At 40.4% G+C, this 12,435-nt stretch overlaps 1 protein-coding gene across 1 annotated transcript in view; it reads left to right on the forward strand.

The window, feature by feature from the left end:
• Positions 1–3,568: 3,568 nt before the first annotated feature.
• UBXN7 (UBX domain protein 7) overlaps positions 3,569–12,435 on the forward strand; it is a 59,475-nt gene continuing 50,608 nt past the window's right edge. The window contains exon 1 of the mRNA XM_030328642.1: positions 3,569–3,685. Coding sequence (XP_030184502.1) covers positions 3,613–3,685 — 73 coding nt within the window. The 5' untranslated portion in view covers positions 3,569–3,612. The remainder of the gene's footprint in view (positions 3,686–12,435) is intronic.

Raw genomic sequence — 12,435 nt, forward strand, 5'->3', positions numbered from 1 at the left:
TTTAACTTTCCAAGTATATGAGCTTAAGTTATTCTTTCAAAACTAATTTTTTAAGTTTATTTATTTAAGTAATCTCTACACCCAATGTGGGGCTCGAACTCACAACCCTGAGATCAGGAGCCACATGCTCTACTGACTGAGCTGGCCAGGTGCCCTTTTTAAAACTAATTTCTAATTTAACTGATATTTATTTATTTATTTATTTATTTATTTATTTATTATTTTTTAATTGATATGTATTTAAAGAGCATGTTCTATATTATAATGGTTCTTTGACATTTGTTGAGACTTTGCGGTCAATTTTTATTTTGTGCCACATATGCTTGACTAGAAAAAGTATTTTCTGTATCTTTACTACTTTTGCCTGAGAGAAAGGGGTTGTATAATTGCATATTTGTCAAATTTCTTCTTTAAACATTAACTTTATTTGTACGCCCTTGAGATCATCTCATTAGGTGCATACAGGTTTAGAATTATTTTATCTTTCTGGTTGTTCTTTTTGTCATTATGTAGTGATCCTCTTTATCTCTAATGATACATTTTGCTTTAAAATCTACTCTGGCTTTCATTTCCTTAATACTACTTCTGAATGTCTTTTTTACATTTCCCTTCAACATTTATCCTTATGTTTTAGCTATGCCTTGTGTCAACAGTTGAATTTTTAAAAGCTATCTAATATAGTTATCTGGTTTAAAAAAATATATTTTTGTAATGTTCAGTGAGAGAGAGAGAGAGAGAGCATGCGGTGGCGGGGGGGTGGGGATGGCGGGCAGGGTGCAGAGAGAGAGGGAGACAGAATCCAAAGTAGGATCCAGGCTCTGAGCTGTCAGCACAGAGCCCAATGCAGGGCTCGAACCCATGAACTGTGAGATCATGACCTGAGCTGAAGTTGGATGCTGAACTGACTAAGCCACCCAGATGCCCCTATAATTCTATGCTTTTTAAACAAAAGAAATATTGCCATTTAAAGTCAAAGTATAGTACATTTGTCTAGGATTCAGGAGATTTGGATTCTAGGATCCACCCTACCATTTTATAACCTTGAACAACTCAAACTCTGAATCTCAGGAGGGTCATGATAAAAGACAAGTGTTGAATCAGATTATTTTGACTGTACCTTCTAGCTCATTTACTCTGTCCAGTTTCATTAAATTACAGTAACATGTTACAGATTGTTTTGGGACAGGAAGTCTTAAACCCAGACCTAAAATTAAAAACAAATCCTAGTGTAATTTGGTGAAATAATTCAAATAGTAATTGATGTTTAGCTTTGGGATATTTACTTTGTTATCTAAAATTTTAGTTTTTCATTATTCAATATATAATATTTTTGCAGTTTATTTCCTGAGGATAGCCCATTTTTTTAAAATGTATTTTCATGATTTGAGGAATGTATTTAAAGATATTTTCTTATGATTCTAAAGATCTTTCATATGTTAGTTCAAAATGGCTTTTTAAATATAGTGTATTTGTTTTGAGAAAGAGAGTCCAAGTGCAGGAGGGTCAGTGTGAGAGGGAGAGACAGCATCCCAACCAGACTTCATGCTCAGTGCAGAGCCCAACTTGGGGCTCAATTACACAACGACTGTGAGATGGTGACCTGAGCCAAAATCAAGATTCAGATGCTTAATCACTTAACTGACTGAGCCACCCAGGTGCCCTGAAAAAGGCTTTTCAAAGTTGTATTACTAACTTCCTGCCTCATTGTCTTTTATTTTTTTAATCTCTACAAAATATTTTCTAGAATTGTGGATAGCATAATCTTTACCACTTTCTCAAGATTAACCTAAAAATCACATCACTGAATTCTAAGACCTTGGAAATAAATCTACAGATCTTGGTAGCCTCTCCACTGTCAACACAGAGCCTGATTCAGGGCTCGATCTCATGAACCGGATGATAATGACCTGAGACAAAATCAAGAGTCAGATGTTTAACTGGCTGAGCCACCCAGGCACTTCAGGAGCCTGTTTCCTGATATCATAGCAGTCATAGCTTCAATCATATCAGTCATATTTCCTGCAGCTATAACTCTATAGTTATCTTGATTTGACTTGCTTATTTCTTTTTTTAATGTTTATTTATTTTGGGGCACCTGGGTGGCTCAGTTGGTTAAGCATCTTACTTAAGCTCAGGTCATGATCTCACCAATGGTAGGTTCGAGCCCTGCATCAGGCTCTGTGCTGACAGCTCAGAGCCTGGAACCTGCTTTAGATTCTGTGTCTCCCTCTCTCTTTCTGTCCCTCGCCCGTGTTTTCTGTCTCTCTCTCACAAATAAACATTTAAAAAAAACCTTTTTTTAAAAAAACCTTTTCTAAATGTTTATTTGTGAGAGAGAACGAGTGGGAGAGGGGTAGAGAGAGAATCCCAAGTAGGCCCCATACTCAGCGCCGAGCCCAACGTGGGGCTCACTCTCATGAGGGTGAGAGCATGACCTGAGCCAAAACCAAGAGTTAGACACTTAGCGACCGAGCCAACCCAGGCGCCCTAGACGTGGTTATTTCTTAATTCACCCCAATAGCGTATTTAGACTCAGGGTGGGTCAATTCTCCAGACGACTCATCTTTTATAGGGCCATTTTCCTATGTAGCTGCAAAGTATGTGGGTGGGAGGTTAGAACCTAAAAATAAGTTTCCTTAATTTTATTCTCATAAATAAAGGGAAGGATAATCAGATTTGCGTGCATCCCTAGAATTGTTTTAAAAATATAATATACTATCTTTGTTTGAAAACAAAGGATAAAAAGCCCTCAAAGTCTCTTTTTGCCATCCCCCCCATTGCTCCCTTCTCTAGGGGTAACCAGTAACGTTTTGTGTACAACTTTCCAGTGCCCTTTCTATACATATACACATATAGTGTATATACATATACACGTTTTATTTTACATAAATGACACCTCTTCGTTTTATAGGCCAGGAAACTAAGTGAAATCTTGAGGGGAGGCATGGATTGACGAACGTATTGAAGGAAAGTGGACTGGACAATCATTTATTATATCTACTATATGTCAGACTGTTGGGTCCAGTGCTTTATTGGCACAGAAGGGTTCTGGGATTTTACTTCTGTTGGATGGATCGTCGCACCAGGTTAGCCAAACAATTAGTTTAAAGGTTGGCGAGCAGGTGCGAAAGTCGCTTCAATGCGATGAGGTAGGATTTGTATTTTGACAGGAGCTGCAGGAAACCTAGCAGAGGGCTGTAGAGCTGCAAAAAAAAGAAGGAAAAACTGTCAACGGCAGTTGGGTCTGTCAATAAACCTTGTGAAACTGAAACGCGAAGAGCCTACTACCTGCCGAGCCCTCAGCTTATTTCGGAAACCAGGAACAGATATCGCATCTGTGACACCGGCCTTAGAGCTTGGAGAGGAAGGCACCAGAGGTTGCAAGGAAGGATGCAGCCAGCAGGCAGCAACCGGGCAGCCAACCCGGAGAGCAGAGAGCGCTCCCGGACGGGCTTGGAAGTGCGCCTGCGCTGACCGCCGCGGGGGGGGCGGGGCGGGAGGGGCGGAGTTTGGGGGCGGTCAATGAGCCTGCGCAAACCGCGCGGCGAGGTGGGGGAGGGAGGTCCGTGTGTGTCTGTGTTGTTGTTCGGCGGCAGCGGCGGCGGCGGTAAGATGGCTGCCCACGGGGGCTCCGCGGCGTCCTCGGCGCTGAAGGGGTTAATTCAGCAGTTCACCGCCATCACCGGTAAGAGACGCGGTTACCGGAAGGTGGAGAGTGGGGTCTGGAGCGGACCGCCGTTCCGCCCTGGGCTTCCCCTTACCTTCATGCATTTCTCCCTCGGGCTTTACCCATAGCTCCCGTCCTCCCTTCTGAGGAAGAGGCGACGACGGCGTCGGGTCTCCGGGTTCAGGCGGGAGACAGCCCCCCCGCGTACCCCATGCCTTGTTCTCGGTCTCTTCGCAGTGTGGAGGGAGACACCCCCACCCCCCTACCACCCCCCCTTGTCAGCTAAGACCCGGGGAATGGGCCGATCCCATCCGCCCCCGCCGGTCCGGGGACCTGGGGGCGGGAGAGGTGGGGGGCCGCACCCGGGCCACCGCCCTCCTCCTTCTTCATCATCTTCTCTTCTCTGTGCAGCCCTGGGGTGCAGTGCATCTTCTCACCTCCTTTTTCCATTCTTCCTTAGTCAGGTCATTCTCCCTTAGTCCCTGGCCTGCCCTTCCCCTTTCTGGGCCCCTCAGAGCCATCGCCGTGGCCCTGGCGTGCTCGGGCCCTCCCGCCTTAACGGCGAGGATGGTGGCTTCGACAGCGCCTTTACCGATCCTGGGGGATAGGCCGCTGTAAAGAGGGGTGCTGAGGAGTACCTTCAAGACAGAGGTTTAAAGAAAAAGAATGAGGGGGAGCCCCCCCCCCCTCCAACCTTAAGAGGGAAGGCCTGGAGGAATCCTGGGTGGCGTTTCCCACCTCCCCATAATAAAATCATAAAGACTGGGACGATGGCGCCGGATCCTCCTGCTGATAAAATAGGGATGGCGGCAGAAACTTCTTGGAGAGAAAGTCAGTTTCTGGGTGTCAGTATTCCCCAAGCCCCCAGTTATTATTTTTCTTTGGACCCCTGCGAAGGGCACACGCAGATCCTCTTACCGCCTGGAGGAAAGGCCCTAAGCCATTCTATGAATTCTGTATGCCTTGTTTCCCTCTGATGGTGCTGAACTTTTTTTGCATGAGTTATTAGAGGGCGGAGCAAATGATGAAGTTCTCTGTGGAGTGATTTGAGAGAAGAGTACTCCATGTGCCTGAGTGTAATTTTGCCGTTCTAGTTTGTCATTTTGGAAGGAGGTTAGAATGTTAGTTCCCTCCCTGAGCAGATCTATACTTTATCTGGTTATTTGTTAGGTGCAGACAATGTTTCTACTGTTAATGCACCTAGAGTTTGACGTATGAGATCTGGTTAAGTAAAATTTTACATTGTTCTAACCAGACAGATTGTATGCAAGTTGCCGTTTTACAGTTTAAAGCCAGTTTTATCTTTTGCTCTGCAATGACAACTAGATGTTTCATACATTATCTGGCTGGTGGGCATGAAACGTTTACATCAAAATCGGTAAAGTAAGATTTGTAATAAAATTGGGATGAGGAATGGAATGATCATCTTTTCTTAATGTTTTAAAACTTTTGTGATTGGACTGTTAAAGATGTAATACACTTCCCAATGTCTAAGCAGATCACAGTTATTGGGAAAATTAGAAAATTATTGTGTATATAAGTTAATGTTGCAGCATTATGTTTTCATAGAAAAATCTTCGTAGTGAGTCAGATATGGAAGTAATTATTAATCTTTAGATTTTTATGGAGTTGATTTAAGATGCCACCTATTTAATTTCAGTTTTTTATGCTAATTACCACCACTTCAGGAACTCAGACTGTTTTTATAGTAACAACCACCCCTTCAGGAACTCAGAACCTCATGTTATTACTTCTCATGGAACTTTTTGGGACAAAACCCAAAGTGTGATGAGATAAAATGGCTCACTTATTTGCTTTAAATCTGTTTCTGTTTGCTAGCCCACATGGCTTATTTCTTGGTCACAGGCCTTTCTATTCCTGAATTATGTTGGAGATCCTTAGTAAACAGTGTATCTGGAAATCTGCAGAAGGGAAAATATCTTAGATTGTCCTTGATGTATTATGAATCTCTATTAATAATTTTGGGTTTTTTTTTTTTTACAAGAGAGTAATTAACTGTTAGAAACACATGATTGACCCCTTTAGTCTTTTTCACATTTCTATTTTACTTTACTTTACTTTATTTTATTTTATTTTAGTGAGCTCTGCCCTTAATGTGGGGCTCAAACTCGTGACCCTCAGATCAAGCTCTATTGACTGAGCCAGCCAGGCGCCGCCTTTTTGATATATTTTAAAAAGATAGTTTGGGGTTCTGTTCACATATATTTTAAATTGTAGTATTTATGACAAAAGGGTATTTGATATTTTTTCATTGCTGAATGAATTAATCTGACCTTAAGAGCTTATGCTCTGATTTCAGAAAGATTTTACTTATTTGGACGCTCAACATTCTGGTTAAAGCAATGTATTTTCAAAAATGTGAGCCTTACCTTTCCTGTGGCATTTAGAAATAGAAAACTGAAAGAATTTTAAGTCTTATTTCTTACTAAGAAGAACAAATGTATATGATATATGGGTATGAAATAATGGCTCTGAATTTTTTTTTCTCTGAGTTTAGTTGACACACGTTATATTAGCGTCTTGTGTAATGACTCTGGTTTTTATTTTATTTTATTTTATTTTATTTTATTTTATTTTTTAAATATATGAAATTTATTGTCAAATTGGTTTCCATACAACACCCAGTGCTCATCCCAAAAGAAGCCCTCTTCAATACCCATCACCCACCCTCCCCTCCCTCCCACCCCCCATCAGCCCTCAGTTTGTTCTGTTTTTAGTATTTTGTTTTATTTTTAAAATTTGTATTTTTAAATAGGCTCCATACCCAGCTTGGGGCTTGAACTCGTGACCCTGAGATTAAGGGTCACGTGCTTTACCAACTGAGCCTGCCAGGCACCCTGACTCTGATTTTTTTAAAAAAAAAATTATTAAAAAAAAATCATACACACAGGGTGCCTGGGTGGCTTAGTTGGTTAAGTGTCCGACTTCAGCTCAGGTCGAGCCCCACGTTGGGCTCTGTGCTGACAGCATGGAGTCTGGAACCTGCTTCAGATTCTGCGTCTTCCTCTCTCTCTCTCTCTCTCTCTCTGCCCCTCCCCCACTCATGCTCTGTCTCTCTCTCTCAAAAATAAACACTAAAAAAAATTCAAAATCACACACACAAAAAAAATCACAACATGAAATGATTTTGAAAGAAGTTTAAGCTAATCTCTCACAGCAGCATTATTTATTTACATATTATCTTCCAAATCTTGTTTGCATACTTTTATTTTTACTTTTTCTTATTTTTATATTGTAGATCATAGTATACATAATTTAGAATTGTAAGATTTTCAATTAATATTACATCATAAACATTTTTTCTGTGATCAAACTCTGATAACCAAGTAGCCAAGGGAAGTGATAGTCTTTGAAAATAATCAACATTGAGAAACTATATACCTTTACCATTGATGATGTTGGAATCATTTGAAGCTGCATAGAAAACCAGTCCTGTTACTTTATAGTCTACTACATTTTGCAGTATTATTCAGTTTGATCTCTCTTGATATTCATCATACTTGGGTTTGAATGACTGCTGACTGCTTTCAAAAGTCACATTAGTCCTCAAAACATGAGGAAGGAATGTGCTGCTAGATCTGAAGGTAAATCTAAAAGAACAATAAAAAAATTATTTAAGTAATTTCTATACCCAACATGGCCCCCCCCCCCCCCCCGCCCTCCAAAAGAACAACTTTTTTTTTCAATGTTTTTTTTTTTTTTTTTTTTTTTTTTGGGACAGAGAGAGACAGAGCATGAACGGGGGAGGGGCAGAGAGAGAGGGAGACACAGACTCGGAAACAGGCTCCGGGCTCCGAGCCATCAGCCCAGAGCCTGACGCGGGGCTCGAACTCACGGACCGCAAGATCGTGACCTGGCTGAAGTCGGACGCTTAACCGACTGCGCCACCCAGGCGCCCCAAGAACAACTTTTAAAAATGTTTTGAACCGGGGCGCCTGGCTGGCTTAGTCATAAGTGTGTGTGACTCTTGATCTCAGGGTCATGAGTTCGAGCCCCATGTTGGGTATAGAAATTACTTAAATGAATAAATAAAAACTTTTTTTAAAAAGGACTAAAATTTGGGGCGCCTGGGTGGCGCAGTCGGTTAAGCGTCCGACTTCAGCCAGGTCACGATCTCTCGGTCCGGGAGTTCGAGCCCCGCGTCAGGCTCTGGGCTGATGGCTCAGAGCCTGGAGCCTGTTTCCGATTCTGTGTCTCCCTCTCTCTCTGCCCCTTCCCCGTTCATGCTCTGTCTCTCTCCGTCCCAAAAATAAATAAACGTCGAAAAAAAAATTAAAAAAAAAAAAAAAAGGACTAAAATTTAAATAAATAAATAAATAAATAAATAAATATTAAAAAAAATGTTTTGAACCATGGCAGTATCCCATTAACACCAGCTTAGGCTAACATTCAGGCACACATAGACAAAATGCACAGATGTAATCAGAATAATTTCATTAGATGAAAGATACATAGATGCTATAGAATTGGTGAAGAAATAAACAGGCAATAGAAGGTAAGGACAAACTGTGAGGGAGTAGAAAGTGGAGGCTGAGAGAGTACAAAAGGTTGTTAGGATAGAATTCTGTAAAGTTTTGTGCATAGTAGGCATTCACATACTTAATTAAATTTATATACTTTTTTATTTTAGAGAGAGAGAGAGCATGCAAGTGGGGGAGAAGAGCAGAGAGAGAGAGAGAGAGAGAGAGAGAGAGAGAATCTTAAGCAGGCTCCATGCTCAGCACAGAGACTGACATGGGGCATGGGGTGGGGGGAGGTGAGGGGGGCTCTATCTCACAACTCTGAGATCATGACCTGAGCTGAAATCAAGAGTTGGATGCTCAACCGGCTGAGCCACCCTTGTGCTCCACTTAATGAAACTATAGAATCTCAGTTATAGAAGAGACCTTAGTTTAATCTCTCTCTAAAATTGTTGAATGAACGCATATTAGTTACAGAAATTAGAAAACTGATGTGTGTAGTATTTGGCTTTGTGGCTAATTTCTATACATACTCTTTTCTACAATTTATTTCTCTTTGGTTAACATTAAAATGTGTTTCTCTGTCAGGAATGGTGGTTGTAAGTGTTCTAGATATCAAGAGACAACTCTTGGAATTTTAAAAACTATTTCAGAAGGTGATTATGCTTGAGCAGAAGTTAGAGAGGCAATAAATTTTGAGTTGTGGGGGCACCTGGGTGGCTCAGTTGGTTAAGTGTCTGACTTTGGCTCAGGTTATGATCTTGCGGTTTGTGAGTTCAAGTCCCATGTAAGGCTCTGTGCTGACAGCTCAGAGCCTGGAGCCTGCTTTGGATTATGCATCTCCCTCTCTCTCTTTGCCTCCCCCACTCACATTCTCTCTCTCTCTCAAAAATGAATAAACATTAAAAAAAAAAAAAAGAAGTAGTAGTGTCTTTGGACACCTGGGTGGCTCAGTCGGTTGAGCGTCAGACTTCGGCTCAGGTCATGGTCTCACAGTTCGGGAGTTTGAGCCCCGTGTCAGGCTCCATGCTGACAGCTCAGTGCCTGGAGCTTGATTTGGATTCTGTGTCCCTCTCCCCCTGCCCCTCCACTGCTCACACTCTGTTTCTCTGTCTCTCAAACATAAATAAAACATTAGAAAAAAAAAAAAATTTGAGTTGTGAATGGAATCTTACTAATAAACTTAATATGATAGACTGCTGTGTGCCAGGCATGGTTCAGATCTGGGGGATACTACTGTGAGCAAGACAAGGTGTCTATGCTCAAAAAGCATAAAAGTTAATGAGAATACAGACACAAATAGGTGTTACAATACAGTTGGAGAATGGTAGGGAGCTATTATGGGAGCACAAAACATGGAGGTAAAGAAAGGCTTCCTAGAAGAAATAAGTTTTTAGCTAAACCTAGAGGAGAGATGTTTCTGACAGGAGGAACATGTACAAAGGCCTGAAGGAGGAAGGGCAGAAAGAGAGAGGGACAGATATATACATATACAGAGACAAGAAAGGAGAGACAATAGGTTTAGGGAATTGATAATTCCAAATGAATAGGGCATAGCTAGTGGGAGATGCAGTAAATTGAGCTGAAGAGATAAGAGGGCAGGTGCCAGATTAGGAAAGGCCTGTAACCCATGTTAAGAAATCTTGGCTGTATCCCAAGTGTAGGGGGAGTCAATGAAAAATTTAATTGGAGGAGTGACATAACCAGATTTTGGGTTTTTTTTTTTTTTAGAAAGAGCTACTTGCCTATAGTGGAGAAGGGGTAGGCATAGGGATGAGTAGAAGACTGTTGCATTAATCCAAGGAAGATACTGGTGTCTTGAAATAAGGTTGTGGCAGAGAAGTGGAAGATAAGGGAAGAAAGATGGGAAAAAGTCACAGGAGTCAGAATGAAGCTTAGGATTCTGTTTCAGACATCTAGGTATATAAAGGTGCTATTTGTGAATGTTACGGGATAGTAGGAGAGGTTTGGGGAGAAGATGATTAGTTCGGTTTTAGATAGACTTCCAAGTAGAGCTGTTCAATAAGCAAATGAGTATTGGTCTGGAAAGAGAAGAGACATCTGAGGAGTCATAGTGATGGCGGTTGAAGCTATTAAAAGTAGATAGCTCCTTGCAGGGGAGAGTGTACTGTGAGGAAACAGTAGGCTCCAGGACCCAAAGTTGAAGGAACACTTACTCTGACGCACTGCAAAGGAAAAAGTACAGAGAAGACTCCAAAGAAACCAAAGGTATAGGAGGAAAACCAGGAGAATGTGACGGTGCTTCCAACATTAGGAGTATGGAAGTAACTCGTATTATGTAGGCATTTGAGGAAACCAGAAATCATTTAACATTCATAGTTTTTGTTTTTGTTGTTTTTTTGGGGGGGGGTCAGGGCTGGAAGATATATTAAAAACCATCTTGACCCATTTCTGAGTTTATCAAATGAAAGTAAAGTGACTTGGGGTTATATGTCTAGGTCAATGCTCCTCAAACTTACTTGGAGGAAAGGACCTTTTTTTAAAAATTTCCATTCTTTGTGTACCAGCACTTTTATAAAATACAATAAAAATTAATGGCTTCGAAAATGAAATAAAAACACATATAAAATATAAGCCCAAATTCTTTTCAAAATTAAGGTACAATTTGCATGCAGTACAATCTGCCCTTTTTAGTGTGTGGTTATAAATTTTGATAAGTGTGTACAATTCTGTAACCACAGTGAAGATGCAAAACAATTCTGTCATCCTCAGAAAATTTCTCCTGCCCCTTTGTAGTCAACCCTTCCCCCCACCTGTAGCCTAATCTTTTTGTCTGTTGTTTTTCTTTTCTAGAATGTAACATAAAGGAATCACAGTATGTAGCCTTTTGAGTCTGGCTTCTTTTCACTTAGCATTTGAAATTCATTCATATCATTGTGGTATGCGTAGTTCCTGCCCCTTTTTTTCGGTGAATAGTATACCATTGAATGAATGTACTACAATTTGTTTATCCATTCATTAAGTAAATGGGTAGTTGTGTTGTTTCCACTTTGTGAGATTATAAATAAAGTTGCTAAAAACATTAGTGTACAATGTGTGAATGTAAGTTTTTGTTTCTCTTGGATAAATACCTAGAGTGGGATTATTGGATTATGTGATAGGTGTATAACTTTAAGAAATTGCCAGTTTTCCAAGGTCATGATTACAATTCTGCATTCCCATCAGTAATATATGAGAGTTCAGTTACCCATTTGGTAGTTTTAATTTTTTGTAGTCATTTTAATAGGTGTATAATAGTATAGTATTGTGGTTTTAATTTGAATTTCCCTAGTGACTAATGATACTGGGCATTTTTTCATATGGTAATTTGCCATCCATAAATTTTTCAAGCTTGAACTTTTAATTCCACAGACATAAAATTACTCTATCAAATTGTCATAAAAATTTCTAAATGCTTGCACTGGAATTTCTGTTTTAATCTTGTCATGGACTAGAGATAGCTGGTGTGAAGCCCACACTTTGAGTAGCACTGGTTTTAGATAATGGCAGAACAAGGACTAGAATTCTGGTGTCTTTACTCCTAGGCCCATGCATTTTTCACCATATCACTACTACTACCTCACTCTAGTTTCCTTTTTGTTGATCCAACAAAAATTATCTTTGTTTATCTGTCCCCGAACCTAATCATTTCATTCCTCTTATACTTAGTAAATTTAGTTTTCTGGGTATAAAGGTTTTTGTAATGCTTTCTATTCCTGAATGCTTAAGAACTTCAGGATGGGATACTGATGAGACACCGTATTTCTTGCAACTATCACCCACTCCTGTTTCCTAGGTGGACAGTCTAGCTTATTTTGTTATTATTTCTGGGGGACTGTAGAACCAAAAAGGAGTCTCTTTGTGTCTCTGTCATTTCTCTTCTCTATCCTTCTGGAATAAGAAGGGCTCTATAGAGGGATGCTTTCTTTTCTTTCTTTTTATCTGTCTCTGTCTCTGTGACTGCTATACTTTGGCTCCTTGATAGTAGTGGAGAGACTGTCATTTTTTTGGCACTGGAAAGTAATGTAGAAAAAAGGCATAAGGGACTACTATAGTTTGAAGAATCTCTTGACTCTTCCAGCTGTAGTGGAGATGTGGACTGCGTTAGGGCTATTTCCCATATCATAACAGTAATGGAGAGAGTGTGAACTAAGAGGCCACAGCAAAGAAATGGGGACTGGTAAATTGTGTACCATAGGATGGGTTAAACAATGTACTTTGGTGCCATTAGTAAGCTTAAAATAGATAGAAGGAAGAAAAGATAGGGGTATAATAAAAAGAGTGTAT

The sequence above is a fragment of the Lynx canadensis genome, chromosome C2, assembly GCF_007474595.2.
Source record: "Lynx canadensis isolate LIC74 chromosome C2, mLynCan4.pri.v2, whole genome shotgun sequence".
Lineage (NCBI taxonomy): Eukaryota > Metazoa > Chordata > Mammalia > Carnivora > Felidae > Lynx > Lynx canadensis.